Genomic DNA, 15,918 nt, shown 5'->3' with positions numbered 1-15,918 from the left:
ACCTCTTCCCTTACACATTCACTATTTCCAATATTGACCAAAGAAGACCGCAATGGCTCTGGCTGCGAAAGATTTGTCGATAGCTACTGCAGATGGTGCCCAGGACCAGACCCCTCCACATCTGTCCCACGATCCTGAGAAAAACTTGAAGAGGAGCGATCCCTTCCAGTTTGGCTCTCGTCTGCTTAGCGAACAAGACAACGTCTTCGAATTTAATGCCTGGGACCATGTTGAAGCTGACGAGACTTACAAGGAATATGCAGAATTGCAATATGCCAAGCAGCGAGAGTCGCCCGTCTCCGATTTTGACAAAAGTAAGCCCTTCCATGTCCACCTCTTTCCTCGCTTGGAGTCCTCCCTCCCGCATCCTGATGAACAAACAATCAATGCATAGTTCATCTGAGACCTCGGTCCATGAACGATACAAATTCAGCAATGTCTTTCGCTCCTATCTGATTTGCAAAACAACCACACTCCCTCTCTCACCTATTCGTAGTTTAGGGCCTAGCTGACCGATTTGTGAAAAAGACAGATTCAACTCGGAACCTGCAAAGTGGTGGAACAACTTCTACAAGAACAACACGGCGAATTTCTTCAAGGACCGCAAATGGCTCCAACAAGAATTTCCCATCCTCGCTGAGATTACCAAGATCGATGCAGGTCCAATAACACTCCTCGAGGTTGGTGCCGGTGCTGGGAACACGGCATTTCCTATCCTAGCCCATAATCAAAATCCCCATCTCAAAATACATGCATGCGATTTCTCCAAAAAGGCAGTGGAAGTGATACGTGAGAATGAGGCCTATGTCTCCACGAACATACAAGCGGATGTCTGGGATGCTGCCAGCGAGGAGCTACCTCCCGACCTTGGAGAGGAGTCTGTCGATCTGGTCATCATGATCTTCATCTTTTCTGCCCTGTCGCCGCTACAGTGGAAACAAGCCGTACACAATACCTTCCGCTTGCTGAAGCCCGGAGGCCAAGTGCTCTTCCGAGACTATGGCCGGGGTGATCTAGCTCAAGTGCGCTTCAAGAAGGGTCGCTACCTGGAGGAGAATTTTTATATTCGAGGCGACGGAACACGGGTATACTTCTTCGAGAAGGACGAGTTGATCAAGATCTGGACTGGCAAAGGCGCTGACGAAGAAGGCTCTTCAGACGCGTTACCAAGTACTGGATTTGAAGTTCTGAAGCTGGGTGTTGACAGGAGACTGCTTGTCAACAGAGCCAAACAGCTGAAGATGTACCGCTGCTGGATGCAAGGCCGTTTTCAGAAGGTGCAGAAAATATCATCAGTCTGAGAAATCGACTCCTTGTGAAAATATCTAGGCACCGCTTGATGATGTTACTCGTGTGGACCTAGGGCGTGGAGTTCTTTTTTCGTGCTTTTCTTCCATTTCGTTTGACAGTTATCAGAGTATGGCCTTCGTACGTACCTAGGAGCAACACTTAGTTTGCTGCTCTTCTCTAAAAGTCACTATCATGACCAATATCATAATCATTATCAAAGTTATCAAAGTCACTCAAACAGACCTGTCGAAGCCCCTCTACCCACCTCAAGAATCGAGGCTGGCTGGCTGTGACAGTACCCTGTTCCTGGAGGTTTGCGGAGAGAGGGCTTTGGAAAGTAAAGAAGGCATATGGACGCGGATATGATATGATCTGATATGATAGATATATAAGTTTTGCGTTGCGTTGCGTTGCGTTTGCTATCGCTGAGAGGTTTGAAGGAATGAGGGATGAGGAATGAGCTTAACGTAGGTCTTCTGGAGTGGGCGACGTAGTAAGTGAAATCAAAGCGGTTCTACGGATTGGAGTTATAGTAGTGAGCTTCGCGGTGGATGGACGGTCTTGAAGCCTCGGTGGAACTCCTGTCGTTGATTGATAGGAATTCATCCGAGGGTCAACAATAAGTTGGTTCTTCATGCAGTAAGGGAGCATAGCCTCGTATACTTTATCACGAAATTTTCGCTAGGGGAAGCTTGAGGAAGGAAGCTGGCTGATATGTTTTTGGAGGTTGTGATTCGCGAAGGTGTTGTTGTTGATACTTCGTTGTTCGTTCGCTATTAGCTCGTCTCAATGCAAAGTAAAGCGGTGGTTTATACGTATGATTTTCAGAGATCAGCTAGCATGCATGTATGGCCAGGCACTTCTTGAGAGCTTATGTGTGTGTGTGGGTATGTATGTATCACTGTGCTATCTGAGGATAGTGGTTACACGATATGCCTCCCACGCTGATATTCTATCCGTCTAGTCTTAAGAAAACCATACGGGAGGAAAACAACTTATGAGCACCGACGACCACTACTTTACTTATCAGATCCCTCGACTGGTTTGCCGTGAAACTCCGATACCCTACTTTTTCCCCTTTACTGTCAAGATTTCTATACTAGTATATGTACTTCGGATCAAACCCTCCTAGCTAGCCTGGAAGAGTAGGAAGATCAGACCGGCCTATATGTAATGCTTGACACCCGCTCACGCGTGCGTGCGATCTCATACATCCGGATTCCCTCCCTAGTGCGTCTCTGCTTTCTCATGATCACGGATGGCGAAGCGAATCGGCTCGTATTGACGAATGCGCACGTCGCGCTTCCAAAAGCTGCTGGTAGGGTGGCTTTTCGTCGTAGCTGCCACCATCGCGGATAGTGACACCTGGGAGCTAAGCGAGCTCGGTGGCTTCTAGAGAAGAGGTGGAGCGTGTAAGGATATACGGATGGACGGATGGTATACATTCGGTCTGAGGCCAGGTATAGCTGAGGAGGGTCAGGACTGTGACATTTCGTTCTTATCTTCCATGACTGGGAGGCCCTATGTGCCTGTGCCGCCTATCGCTAGAGCGGGCGTAGCTGGGGGAGACATTACAATTCTGAAAGTTTGAGTGTGTCTGTAGTAGAGAAATATGTTTGGTCGAGACGAAAGAGATGGACCGACTTACTTGCCTGACAGAATCGATTAAGCAGGTAGGTAACAAATAGAACAGAGTCAGCTAGCCAATTAGTAGCGTTTCCTTGACTCGAGTCTCCGTCTACGTTTTTATTCTGGAGACACTTGGTATCCTAATTTTGGCATCATGCACGGCATTGCCGCCCCCCACATCTTGGTACTCTCAAGCAGCGGATGCAACCGCGCTAGGGAGATAGCATCAACTCTATTATCGTGTTAGATGTCGAGATCATAAGTGAGCAAAAGTGCTTATGCCCTTTGCATCCAGATAATACATACAATGGCTCTGAGACTGATGCCAAGTAAACGAGGAGCATAATAGAGCCGATGGTTCTCCGTACTCAATCCTCTTTCACCTACTCGATTCTTCCATAAGACTGGGCTTATATAGGAGCCAGGGGTCCGGTTTGGGAAGGAATAAAGCCTACCAGATAAGCAAGATTCGGAGAGATCTGGAGCAAACCTGAATAAAGCATAAGTAAAAGGCGCTAGAAGCATAGGTACTCTGATGGCCGAGATAAGCTGCACAGACGAGATTCGCAGTTCAGATCTGTAGAGATCGGAGGTAAGCTTTTGTTGCCGAGTAAAGCTTGTTACCGAGTCAAGCAATGGAGTGACGCGGGAGAATTCTTAATCAGTGGTGGACTCAAGGGAGCCATAAACCAAGCTTCTAGAACCACAACCCTCGGAGCCCCAATCATGATTAGGCAGGCGAGTGCGACTGCGAGCGCGTGATGAGTGTATTTCATATTGCCCGGTATTTAGCAGTACGGGTCTACGACTTCGGGGGTGATATCTGGAAATACCTGCCTGTTGCTGCGACGCCGGCTTGAAAGCGCCTGTCGCCTGCCGCCTGCCGCCTGTCCCAAAAGCCTGAGATGATGTTGACGCTATCACGCCAGATGTACATACGTGCGTGTATATTGGTGTATACCGATTCATATCGTTTTATATCTCAGATCTCATCATGGTGATCGATTGGTCTATCCAACACAGATTGGTCTATCACAACACACTTCCAAAGATCCAACCGACTGTGCTCTCTTGTCTTTGCATTACTCGCGTCCTCTGTTCTTGCTACTACTTTATCTTGGCTCCTGAGCTTGAACGCGATAAGTCTCCTCTCTTCGTCTTGTTTCTATTCCAGTCGGCTTGGCGCTAGTTTAGGCGATGGGAAGACCATGGAAGAAGTGCAGTACCTTCCGTTCAGAGCTTCTTGGCCCTTTTGTGCATACCTTGGTTGTTTGGTTCCATAGAGATATCGGCTCAGTTCATGATTTCAACAGCCCTATTCATCTTTGGACCGCTATTATCGAGCCTATCTTTAGAGACCGTGCAAGTATAAGTAAGTCAACATTCTCCGTGGCTCGAACAGAAACCACTCTTCTCCAGCTTCAACATTCTTCTCTCTCTCTCCCTCTCTCTCTTCACTAGACCCTTGGCTCGCTCATCTCACCGGCTCATAATGTTCCAAATCGCTCTCCTTACCGCACTGCTCGCTTCTGCGATGACAGCTGTCACAGCCCATCCCCAGCCGCGTGCTGGGCGTCCATCTGGATGCGGTACCGTCGAGCCTCCTGCGGATTTCGTGCAAGCCGTCAGTCAGATGGTTGAGTTCGAGGCCAACGCGACCACGACCGAAAGTTCTCGTAGAGCCACAGTCACCGTCGATACCTACGTCCACGTTGTCGCAAGGTCAACTTCCCTCTCTGGAGGATACGTTCCCGCTTCGCAGATCGCCAGACAAATCGAGGTCATGAACGAGCATTACAGTAAGCTAAACCGGCGGACGATCACCCCTCTGGAAGTTAGCTAACTCCTACAAAAAACAGCCGATGCGGGATTCGTATTCAACCTTGTGGACACGGACTGGACTGTCAACAGAGTCTGGGCTGCTGACGGGAATGATATCGCCATGAAGACCGCTCTGCGCCAAGGATCGTACAGCGCCCTGAACCTCTACTTTCAATACGACGTCTCCGGATACCTTGGATACTGCACCTTCCCTACCAATGCCGCCACTGGCTCAACTGCTTTCTAGTGAGTGATTATCTGAAACCCTTGAGCCTGGTGTCCGCACGAAGTAGCACGCACTAAATATCAGGAAAAAAACATTTAGCGAGGACGGCTGCAACATCCTGTACAGTACCACCCCCGGCGGCACCTTTGAACGATACAACCTCGGCGGCACCGCCACCCACGAGGTCGGCCACTGGATGGGTCTCTACCACGTCTTCCAGGGCGGCTGCTCCGGCTCCGGAGACGGCATCGCCGACACGCCTCCCCAAGCCGTTCTCACCGACGGATGTCCTACCGGACAGGACTCCTGCGCCGGAGGTGGAGTTGATTCCATCCACAACTACATGGACTACTCGGATGAGTACGTGTTCTCTCTTCCCACGACACGGACCTTGAACCACCATCGAGCGCGTCCCTTTTCCTTGCTAACTAGAATCCTGCAGCGCGTGCTACGAGTCTTTCACCCCTAATCAGATCACCAGAATGGCTAACTTCTGGTCCCAATACCGTGCTTGAGTACAACCTGGCTTCGGGCAGAGGGCCATTCGTGAGTGGTGCAGTACAGTATAGAGTTGGAATCAATCCCGAAGCTGATTTTCGAGATCCAAGAGTAAGGTCGTCGAAGCGCTATAGATAGATCGATAGTGTTTGTGTTTCATTTCGCTTTGAATTTTCGTGGTATCAGTGAATGTCTTTAACAGAGTATTAGAGCGGGGGAAGAAAACGATACTTGGAATTGTCGATTGATTATGTATCGTGTCGGAATAGAACGAAATGGAGATTTCTTTCAACCCTTTGCTGAATAAGTATTGATTGATAGGTCTGTACTGTCTATCTGTCTATTTACCTCCTAGATTTTTTTTTTTTTTTTTTTTTTTTTTTTTTTTGCACACGGATAAAGAAATGCCTTGCATGTATTATCATCTACATCAGCGAGTACATAGACGGAAGCAAGTAACGGCCTTTCTATACCTCGACCACAAGCTCTTCACGATTGCGTAATATCAGGAGGTACGAAGTTTAAGTTATAGTAACGAATATTCGTACAGTAAACACTAAACGTCGCTAATAAGCGAACTTCGCCAAGGATGAATGTTGGCACCTCGAGGTTTGAGACCAAAGCTAGGTAGTTGAAATGGTCCCGATTCGTAACCCTTCCGGGCAGCTTAAGACTAGCAGCATTGAGCCCCAGGTTTATGTTATTCTGTAGCCGATTCGCGAACCAGATCACGTCTCGGAGGAAATTAACATGTATATATTTTTATTTGATTTTTTTTTTCTTATTTTTTTTTGGGGGGGGGGGGGGGGGGGGGGGGGGGGGGGGGAAGAAGGAGGGATTTATACATACATACATACATACATACATACATACCAATACCCTCTGGCCTCGCGCGAAAAGCAGGTATTCCCTCCCGACCACACTCCCTCCCCTTACCCATCCAGCAAGATCATCACGACTCGCTTCGCCAGCACAGACAGCACAAACGAATTATCCCTTCCTCTTCTTCCTCCTCCTCCTCCTCTTCCTCCTCTTGCCAATCCACGCCGAACAAGTCGAGCTACCGAGTCGAACTCTAGCTCCATAACCTACCCACCTATAGCAATAGCAAATCGTAACCCCAGTTACCTTAACACCCTTCCTTTCACGGATGCAGAAAGAAGCGAAGCAAAGCAAAGCATAGGAAACTACCTAACAGCAGCTCGTTCTTTCTTCTCGGCGGTAGAATCGGATTGGATTGGATAGTGCTAGCTTGCTTGCTTGCTGACTTACGTACCTCGGGGCGTGATGGCTACATATGAGCATTATAAATGAATGCTGTGCGGAAAACTTGAGGAGATGGAATTGCAGAACTTGCAGAACTTGCAGCGCCGTGGTGCAGAGAGAGAGGTTACTAGTCGCCGCGGTAGGATGTCAACGAGGAGAGGATCTTAAGAGAGATAGGAGAGGAGTGTTGGTCTGGATGGATGGACACGATGTTGCCAGAGGTATGTATCTGAATTTGAAAGACTGAAGAAAGGCAGATAGGGACGTGCTTTAATACCGAGATCCAAATTGAATTAGATAACTTTTCAAGGTATCTTGCTGATATCAATCGATGGTGATTGAAGCTCTGAAATCTAGTGAATCTTGATGGGCACTATCTGCTATAATCAAGAAAATCCAATCCAATTGGTGCGTCTTACAGAATTGTTTCCTCGGTGAGTATCTCGACCGACGTCGACCGACCTGCTTATTAAACCAGGAATTCAGCGAGTTCATGTTCCGCGTTGGATCCACCAGCTGGTAATTAATGACCCAGCCGCAACGTGTGCGGTATCAACTTGTACATCTCTCTCGGCGAGATCCGTTTACAAGCCTCCTCTGCTTCCAATACTCCTTTTTGTCACGACTGAGGAAGTGACCGACACAGTCCTTGACAGACGGACTCTGCTTGGCACTAGCCAGTTGCAAGTGATGATTGTGAAGCTTGAATTCTCTTCTGACAAGGGACCAAAGGAAACGATGTATCCTTCCTGCGCATACTTACATTACTGTGCTCAGACCTTGTACCCGTAGATGGGGAATTGGGGAATTTACTTAGGCTGAGTGCCGAACGATTGGTAGGTCAGCAACAGTTCGTCCGGCAGAAACAAGAAGACGTGATATCCACATCTGCGACCAACATTGCCAGCCTCAACTGCGGCTCGACAATCCTCGCTTCACCTACACGTCCCAGTTTCACCAGACACTCGTGGTAGCCGTGCAGCGCCCAAACGTTATTCGGATGTTGCATTGCTCTCGGTAGCGTATCATCAAACCCAAGATCAGCGCTGTAGACCTCGGCCGCTCTCTCTACGTGACCTTGCTCAAGGAGCAGGGCGCCATAGGTGTGTCGTATAGGTTGCATCCAACCCCAAGGCTCGTCGTACGGAAGTCTTTCCTCGAGTGCGATAGAATTCTGAAGGTGGGAAAATGCTTCCGAGACGTTCCCGCGGCGGTACTCGAGTTCGCCGTCGAGCATTCCTTGGGCGATCGATAGGATGTCGAGACAGGAGTTGTTGAACAGCATCCGCGATGGAGCGACGCGCTTGACGGCTTCCAGGAACAAGCTACGTGCTTCCTCTGCTTCTTCCAGCCGTGCTGTCGCGGCCAACGCAACGCCTTTGGCATAGTGATGCATGGCCGTAGTCACGCAATACAGAACTGGGTCCTTCGGAATCTCCAAGTTGAGGATATTCTGCCATCGTCCGAACCGTATTAAGGCATGCACTCGCATGGAGAGAAACCCTTCCAACCAGTCCGCCATAGGGGGCGACTCAGTCCGCAGCAACCCTTCCCACAGCGAGGCTTCCAGCTGCGCGGCCGTCGTAATTGCCACCTCTGACTGCCCAGCAAACATCGCCGCATAGATTCTGAAATGATAATTGTGGGATCGATAGAGAGAGTAGAAGTTCACGGCCCCAGCTCGCACCAGGAACTTCTGGTCTGCGCGTATAGCTTCCAAATTTGACGCCATGGCTTTCTGGTAGTGGCCACAGAGGATATCGATATGTGTAGGCATATGGTTGAGGTGGCCCGCGTCTGGAACCAAGCCGCGCAGGTCGTCTGCTGCTGGGAGGGCGACTTCGGGCGTATTCGACATCTCCATGAGATGGATGTACAGGTGCAACAGGCCAGGGTGTCTACGCGCCCCTTCCTGCTCCAGCGCTTTCTCCAGGACAGCTCGCGCCTCGAGGGTCTTTGCATCAGCAGCTGGCTCGCCGGTTCGGATATCCCATAGCGCCCAGGGCGTCTGGTTCATGAGGGCATCTGCGAATAAGGCCGCCACGTCCAGATCGGCAGGAAACTGCTGATAGACCAGCCTCATCGCATCCGCATACGCCCCATTCCACGGCATGCACGCCTCCGCGCCCTCCACCTCCGCGCTGGGATACCGCAGTATCAAGGCCTCACTCAGCGCGCGCTCCACAGGCGTTGCCGCCGTCTCCAGCGCTCTCTCCGCTGCCTGTCTCCCGCGCTCCAGTGTTGAACGCAGCTCCTTGTCGTCGAAAGCCTCCCACGGCTTATTGTAATTCGGTCCCAGCGCGTAGGCCAGCCCCCAGTGGGCCATGGTACAATCGGCATCGTGGGCCAGGGCCTGCTCGAAGCAGGAGGCGGCTTCCTCGTGGTTGAAGCCGTAGGACCAGGTAAGGCCGCGGGAAAACCATGTTTGCGCGTGGAGGCTGGTGGTGCGAATGCGGCGGGTGAAAGAGCCCAGGTCGTAGTAAGAGGACCCGTCGGGAGCGGGGAGTGCGGCTGAGCGAGGTTGGGATTGGGGTTGAGGTTGCGGTTGTGGCACAAGGGTGGCCGAAGCGATGTTGTTGTTGATGTTCATGTTGCTGTTATTGAAGTTGTTGATGGCCGCTGATGTTGTACCTCGGAGATTGATAAGAAGAGGAGAGCCTAGGTAGGGTCGCTATCGTACCGGATCAGAGGTTTGTAAACCAGCGACAGCTACCTTATTTACAGCAACAGATATATACAGAAATATGATATTGATACTAATTCTTAAGCCATATCCGCTTAAGACTGTCATTCACAGGGTCCCAAAGGGCCTTGTAATCCTACTATCGTGACCGAGACGGATTTATAGCTGTACACTGCTATTTCGCGAATTTTCGTCGGTTTGTACATATATGTGTCTAGATAATGATCTACATAATGAACCCCCCCCAAAAAATAAGTCGACACGAAATATTGACTGTTGAGACAGTTGGTTGTTGCGGGTAAAGAAAGGTAAGCTAATAAATAGATAAAAACACATCGCAAATGACGAACCCTAGTCTTCAATCATTTCATAGAGAATATTTTCTACGTGGGCTCCTTACCCACTCATGAGATAATCTCATAACATACGCACACGCAAGATAGGATCCTCCCTTCCAAAATCTATTCCATAGTACGACCTTTCTTGCTTCTTCGCTTAGCTCGACTCCCCCTTATTCACGTGAAGCGAATTGTTTTGATTCAAGATCGAACCGAGCAGCCATATCATATCGTCGCCGATAGCAGCAGCAGCTCCAATATGCACATATGTACTCTCTCCTGCCGCAAGAAGTAAGCTTCTTCAGACTATAGATCAAAAATCCCAGTTCGGCCTTCGTGGAAATGATATGCCGCTGAGTGATTAAATTACACAGCTTCATTCCCAACCTCGGACACAAAATCCTCTGTCACTCGGGTACAAGGTCCATTCTTATCGAACGCGTCTCGTGTCGAGCGAACGCCCTCCACCGTCGCGACCTCGTGAGCTTCCAGTATCGAATCCTGGATCATGGCCGGCAGAAGTATCGGGTGGTGGCATTGGTGCGCCTGCTCGGACAGATACTTCATGATATCTTCCATGTCGTCGTCCGAGAGACTATCAAACAGCCTTGTGGTGACCCGCGTTCTGGCATCCCACGAGAAGGTAAAGGACCACTCCTCTTTCTGGCCGGTGCGTGGAGAATGAGGGACGCGAATCATGGAGCCTGGATCTGTATCAGCCAGTTGATCTCACCCTGTCTGTCGTATTTCATCCTACTGAGCTGGGACACGGTGCCATCTTCGTCGAGTCTCGAGTGTCTGGTTAAGTTGCCAGAAGCGCCAGCCTTCGCGCGCATAAACGGGTATGACGCTGGAAGTTTCAACGTACTAATAATCTTTCGGAGAGCATCTTTTCATAAAGCTGGGTAATTAGGCTTTATTTTTTTCAAAGATAGGGACAGATGCCACTAGTGATGAGCGCTATTACAGGCCCTTTTTTCCTATAGAGAAAACTTCTTCCAATTCACGAGAAATGAGCCTAAAGAGGACCACGGAGATGACAAAATGGGGCCACAGAGCAAGTATTATTTCCGCGAGCATAGTTGTAGAAACCCAGAGGCTCCTTTCCATTCAAAATTTGTACTACTACTGGTAGACTACAAAGCAACTACTAGTACTAGTTGTACAACTAGTACATCTCCAGGCATCTCCGGAGAAATACCTTGGTCAGTATCATTCACTCCACGAGGTACTCTTTCCCCGGCGTTTTTCGGCCTCCTCAATTTTACATCTTCGCACTGCACTATAGTACCTCCGCATTCTCGTATACTTTGTAAGCAAACACCCAGCTCGGCTTTAAGCCTTCTATCGTTATACTATTACATTGCAAATTAGGCAATAAATTTCATCTCAGAAGCTGTTGACCAACCACCGCTTTCTAACATGACGTCCATTTATCATCATGTTATAGCTCGTGCGCCCCCAGTATGTATAGAGAGATAGTATGAAGAAAGTCGCATCACAGGTTTGGTCTTCCCATCCATGTGGAAGAATTCGAGAGATCACATAGTTATAGATTATCAGAAGGCCGGCGGCAGGTTTGGCCATGATTACGGTAGGTGAACAGGGTCGGGGACTAACTATCGGTTGGCTTTCAGGATCATGCTCGGTTCAGCCACTGCCCACAGTGCAACTTTTCAGCTAAATAAATATCTACTACGTCGCAGGCGTAAGTATTACCCCTCGAGGGTAGGGTAACCAGGGGTTTTAAAGTGGAAACTAAACTTTTGAGGCACCCTCGAGGGGTAATACTTAGGCCTGTACCGTGGTACTACTACGGAGTAGCAGTTGTACCGTTGTAGTGAGCCGATTGTTTCCATTGCCTTGAAGAAAGTGGAACCGTGTTCCGCATGCCGTAATCAGTTAAACTTGCCTGCAGCTCTATGCAAGCCCTTGTCTTCGTATCTCTACGTAAAGCATCCTGATAGCCCAAGTCCGTAGTTCCGTAGAGAAGAGGGAGGCCGAAGAAGGAGAGATGAAGCTAGGTAACCGCGTAGCTAAATTGTTAACAGAATAAAAGTCCACTATTACATGTGAGGTATGGATTGCAGTCGGACTGAAAATACAAATTATTTGATACTCTTAAGCTTGCTTCTTCTTTGCGAGACAGATCTTTTGGGGGGCTACGATTCCTTACCGATACGAGTTGCCTACTATGAACCTTCAGCTCTTTCCTGCGGCAGAAAGTCCGGAAAGCCGAACATGAATCATCGATATGCGGCGACTCCTCGAAGAAATCTTCTTTTACCTGCTATTCCAGACCTCCTTCTTTTCTCGACCACCACGCCGACTGCGATCTGTACCTGACGGGCATACAGATTGAAAAGACTAAGAGCATTTGCGATAAAAGGGGAACGGGTGTAAAAGATAGGAAGGGCTCAATTCGATCGATCCAAAAAAATACGGCATTGCGGCTTCCATAAGGGCGACTTGCGAACACACGGCTCTATAGAAGGGCTACGGACGCGAGCCTTTATAGCTTTACGACAAGAGAACGATGTTTATACATATACGGATCGAGGCCGCCCGTAAGGCCATACGTATTCGAAAGTTATTAATAGATAAGTCGGTGCAAATCATTCGAAATGCTCTAAAAAGGTTGATAAAGAGTTTGTGATACTGCGAGATCAGAAACTCAAGGCTATCTGAAAGAAAGCCTTACCTTAACGTGGGTTTTACTCACGATTGGATAGTACTTTATATAGAACTCCTTTGCTTAGCACGTCGCCGTAGCCTATGGGAAGTCCTAGGGTCCAAGTATTGCGTTTTGAATACCCGCCCGACGTAAATCACTACCGGTACTACTACTACTATGCGGGAACGAAGCCGGAAATCCCAGAAGAGTCTGATAAAAGAAAAGGCCTGTTATTGGCACTCGCTCAGACCGGGCTGTGTCGTCAGCAAGTAGGGAACGCGGTGCTCTGCAATAAACACCTCGCTTATCTATCCACCTTGCTCAAGTCAAAGGTTTCGCTTGTGCAAATAAGAAGATATCGATGATGCACTCAGTCAAATAAGGCCAGGAGAGTGTGCAACGGGGTCTGACTTCTTCCACAACCTTATGGCAAAACATACTATTACTACGTACTACGACAACTATAATTGTACAAGGCTTGCGCTCGATAACAACCCGATGTAGCCTATGCGGTCCCCTTAACAAATTCGGAATGCTTCGCGAAAGTAACTGCAAAGGCTTAATAGTCAAGTCGCAATACTCGTACACGATTCTCCTCCTCCCCAACATACGCTACAGACAAGAGCGAATGTTCCATCGGAGGTTGCCACAAAGGGAATGGCTGTTCTCGCAGCGAGACTGGTTTCAAACCGGTTGTCGCAAACCACCTGACTTTATAGGAACCGATTCATAACAAAAAGGAGGCCAAGGGCTCGGGGCACATTACCATCCGGGCAATTACTGGATCCCTGCCAAGTATATCCAACCACTATCTTGGGTCCGAGATGGAGTGCCCGCAATCTGATTCTCATCGTAGGATGCGACTGGCCGAGCGCTCTATAACCCATGGCTAGATGGGAAAGTCTGTGGACGTAACATTAATTTTTTTCACACGTAAACATGTCCAGCGGTGAGATTAACATGGACGCGAATCGTTTGTTGAATTGATAAAGAGCCGAGTTCCCTGTGGCCTTTTTGATCCCTTCGATTCCTCCGGGGGAAGCTCAGGCCAGGCAGTTCCGCGTTCACTTCACCGTCAAGCATCCAAGTTTTCGCACGCAAGGGAACGAAATCCTACCTCAAGGACGGACAGACAGATAGACAGACACGACGTTCATCATCAAATATGATGAAGATCGCTGCTCCCGTGCTCCTCCTCCTCCTCGCCGGCTTCGCCGTGGCCGGACCAACACCCTTCCCGACCCGGGCGTGCCCACCCATCGAGACGGTCGAAAACGAATTTACCTTGGGTGGATGCAAACCGATCATCTTCTTCTACGCTCGAGGCTCGAGTGAAGCCTACAACATGGTACTTGTTGCCCCCTTTTCCTCTTTTATTATTTCGCCCGCTCGCTAAAGCATCCGACTAACGAGGAGCGCCAAGGGGAACTATACCTTCAGCCCAGGACCGCCGACGGCGCAGGGCCTGGAGGATATATTCGGATGCGAGAACGTCGCCGTCGAGGGCATCGGGTATGCCGCTCGGATGGACACCAACCTCCTGCCCGGAGGCGCCGATCCCGCCGAGGTGAAGATGATGCGCGACCTCTTTCTCGACGCGGCGGGCAAGTGCCCTTACTCGATCCTCCTCGGTGGTGGTTACAGGTGAGGCCTCTTTCTCCCCTCCTCTCCTCTCCTCCCGAGAAAGGAACCACTGGACGCTCGAAAGCTGACACCTTACCTTACCACAGTCAAGGGGCAGCCCTCTGTCACCGTGCCATCGAGAACCTGCCGGAGGAGGTGAAGGACCGGATCGCTGGCGTGGCCATGTACGGCGACACGCAGAATACTCCCGACAAGGGCCGCATCCCCAAATTCCCGCCCGAGAAGACCCTGATCATCTGCAACGATCAGGACGTGATCTGTAATGGCAATCTGACCATCACCACGCCGCACGGCCTCTACGTCCAGCGGGTGCCTGAAGCTCTGGCTTTCTTCAAGAAGAAGGTCATGGCTGCTCGCTATTGAGCGCATACTATTTTCTTAATCAAGAGCCGTCTAGCTAAAGACGGATTTAATCGTGGGTTGCATTCTGGGGTTGATGGGAGTTCGGCGACCATTGTGGGTTCGTGGATACGAATTGAAGATTAAAAATGCGGTCTTTTAATACGTTGGATATTGGTTGATCCTCGCTCAGCTGGAGCAATAGGAATAATTTCAAGCAAGGCGTTCGGTTCAGCTATCGGGCGGCTGTGTGATTGACGAAAAGACCGATGGACGGTCAAAAGAGGGAAAGCTAGCGACGGAGCTGGGGCAGGACGGATCATGAAAAAAAGAAAAAAAAGTATTCATCTCTCACCAAAAAGTACTTCCTCAGTTGCCTTTACTAGCCAGAGCCGCTAATGGGAAAAAAAAAGCCAACTTCAACCCCTGCGGGGATCATACCAGCCAGTCCATGTTTACCTCATCCTGAATAAGTGAAACCCGATCGGCGGGTTAGGAGGAACAAGCCATACATAAATACTACTATCTCGAGGACCTCATCCCTGAGTCCTAAACTGAAAAACCTCAAAGTCCTCACGGTACCACCCGCCGCGTACCTAGGCATAGCAGATAATCACAATCACCATGGGACCCGGCTGTCTCTCTCTCTCTCTCTCTCTCTCTCTGTCTCTCTCGGTGCGAGCGAAGGAAAAAGCCCTCAACGCCACACAGGCAAGCACCCTTCGTAACCTCACTTCAATCCCAGCATCGCACATACAAACACACACACACATACACACACAACTCTCGCCAGCCTACGAAGTACATAAACTTCTTCAGAACTTATTCGAAGGAGAATCTAAGTAGACTTCGCGAGCGAGAACAAGACAGGGATCTAGCTATCTATCTGCCTGGACCAGACCAGACCACGGCTTTGTCAGCGTGGGAATAAATAATCTCTGGAATTCTTATCTGCTTTTCTTTTAGGTTTATGCCAACGGACAGAGAGTAGGTGAGTACCGTGGGCGCCAGTAGGGAGGGAGTTTTTGACGTATTGAGGTGTTGCGGGCGAAGAAATTGGGGAGATGGAGTTTTTTTTTCTTTTCTTTTTTTCTTAAAAAAAAGCTCTCGTCGATTGGGACTGTGTCATTATATATACACAAATGGAAGGGAAGATTGGAAGGGGAAAGTATAAGGAGAAGTGATAGGCGAAGTATAAGTGTAAGTATAAGTGCGAAAAGAAAATCGGGATCTGGGTATTTTGAATGGAGGAGAGGGTGGGAGGGGGAGGGGGGGGGGAGAGAGAGACACGAGGCAAATCTTTTGCAAAAGGATATTATGATATTAAAAGGCGGCGTAGACGAGACGACGAGAGATCAATTACCAATTGACAAATTATCACCATCATCATCGTTATTGATATCAACATCAACAATTATCATCCTAAAGTAGTATCTCAAGGTGTTAGGGCTAGCGACGTTCGAATTACGCATTCGCCTGGGTAAATTTACCACGACTCTCTCTCTCTCTC

The 15,918-nt window shown here is 49.2% G+C and overlaps 5 protein-coding genes across 5 annotated transcripts; 3 read left to right on the top strand and 2 right to left on the bottom strand.

Moving 5' to 3' along the window:
- Nucleotides 1-52: 52 nt before the first annotated feature.
- L3040_007850 (uncharacterized protein) lies at nucleotides 53-1,301 on the top strand (the record flags this gene model as incomplete). The annotated part of the gene is made up of 2 exons (XM_007295654.1): nucleotides 53-314; nucleotides 529-1,301. 2 exons carry the CDS (start codon nucleotides 53-55, stop codon nucleotides 1,299-1,301), a joined length of 1,035 nt encoding a protein of 344 aa, XP_007295716.1.
- A 3,110-nt stretch (nucleotides 1,302-4,411) lies between these two features.
- L3040_007849 (uncharacterized protein) lies at nucleotides 4,412-5,481 on the top strand (the record flags this gene model as incomplete). The annotated part of the gene is made up of 4 exons (XM_066154728.1): nucleotides 4,412-4,718; nucleotides 4,779-4,986; nucleotides 5,066-5,326; nucleotides 5,409-5,481. The coding sequence occupies 4 exons, from the start codon at nucleotides 4,412-4,414 to the stop codon at nucleotides 5,479-5,481; spliced, it is 849 nt and encodes a 282-aa protein (XP_066010630.1).
- Nucleotides 5,482-7,571: 2,090 nt separating this feature from the next.
- L3040_007848 (uncharacterized protein) lies at nucleotides 7,572-9,320 on the bottom strand (the record flags this gene model as incomplete). The annotated part of the gene is made up of 1 exon (XM_007295656.1): nucleotides 7,572-9,320. One exon carries the CDS (start codon nucleotides 9,318-9,320, stop codon nucleotides 7,572-7,574), a length of 1,749 nt encoding a protein of 582 aa, XP_007295718.1.
- A 797-nt stretch (nucleotides 9,321-10,117) lies between these two features.
- On the bottom strand, nucleotides 10,118-10,450 carry L3040_007847 (uncharacterized protein; the record flags this gene model as incomplete). Its single annotated transcript, XM_007295657.2, has 1 exon — nucleotides 10,118-10,450. One exon carries the CDS (start codon nucleotides 10,448-10,450, stop codon nucleotides 10,118-10,120), a length of 333 nt encoding a protein of 110 aa, XP_007295719.2.
- Nucleotides 10,451-13,590: 3,140 nt separating this feature from the next.
- L3040_007846 (uncharacterized protein) lies at nucleotides 13,591-14,432 on the top strand (the record flags this gene model as incomplete). The annotated part of the gene is made up of 3 exons (XM_007295658.1): nucleotides 13,591-13,773; nucleotides 13,849-14,069; nucleotides 14,156-14,432. 3 exons carry the CDS (start codon nucleotides 13,591-13,593, stop codon nucleotides 14,430-14,432), a joined length of 681 nt encoding a protein of 226 aa, XP_007295720.1.
- Between the last annotated feature and the right edge of the window lie 1,486 nt (nucleotides 14,433-15,918).

This window comes from Drepanopeziza brunnea, assembly GCF_022702325.1.
Source record: "Drepanopeziza brunnea f. sp. 'multigermtubi' strain 214-2 chromosome Unknown ctg14, whole genome shotgun sequence".
NCBI classification, from domain to species: domain Eukaryota; kingdom Fungi; phylum Ascomycota; class Leotiomycetes; order Helotiales; family Drepanopezizaceae; genus Drepanopeziza; species Drepanopeziza brunnea.
Note: the sequence above shows the minus strand (reverse complement) of the source record. Positions and strands in the feature narration are given on the sequence as shown.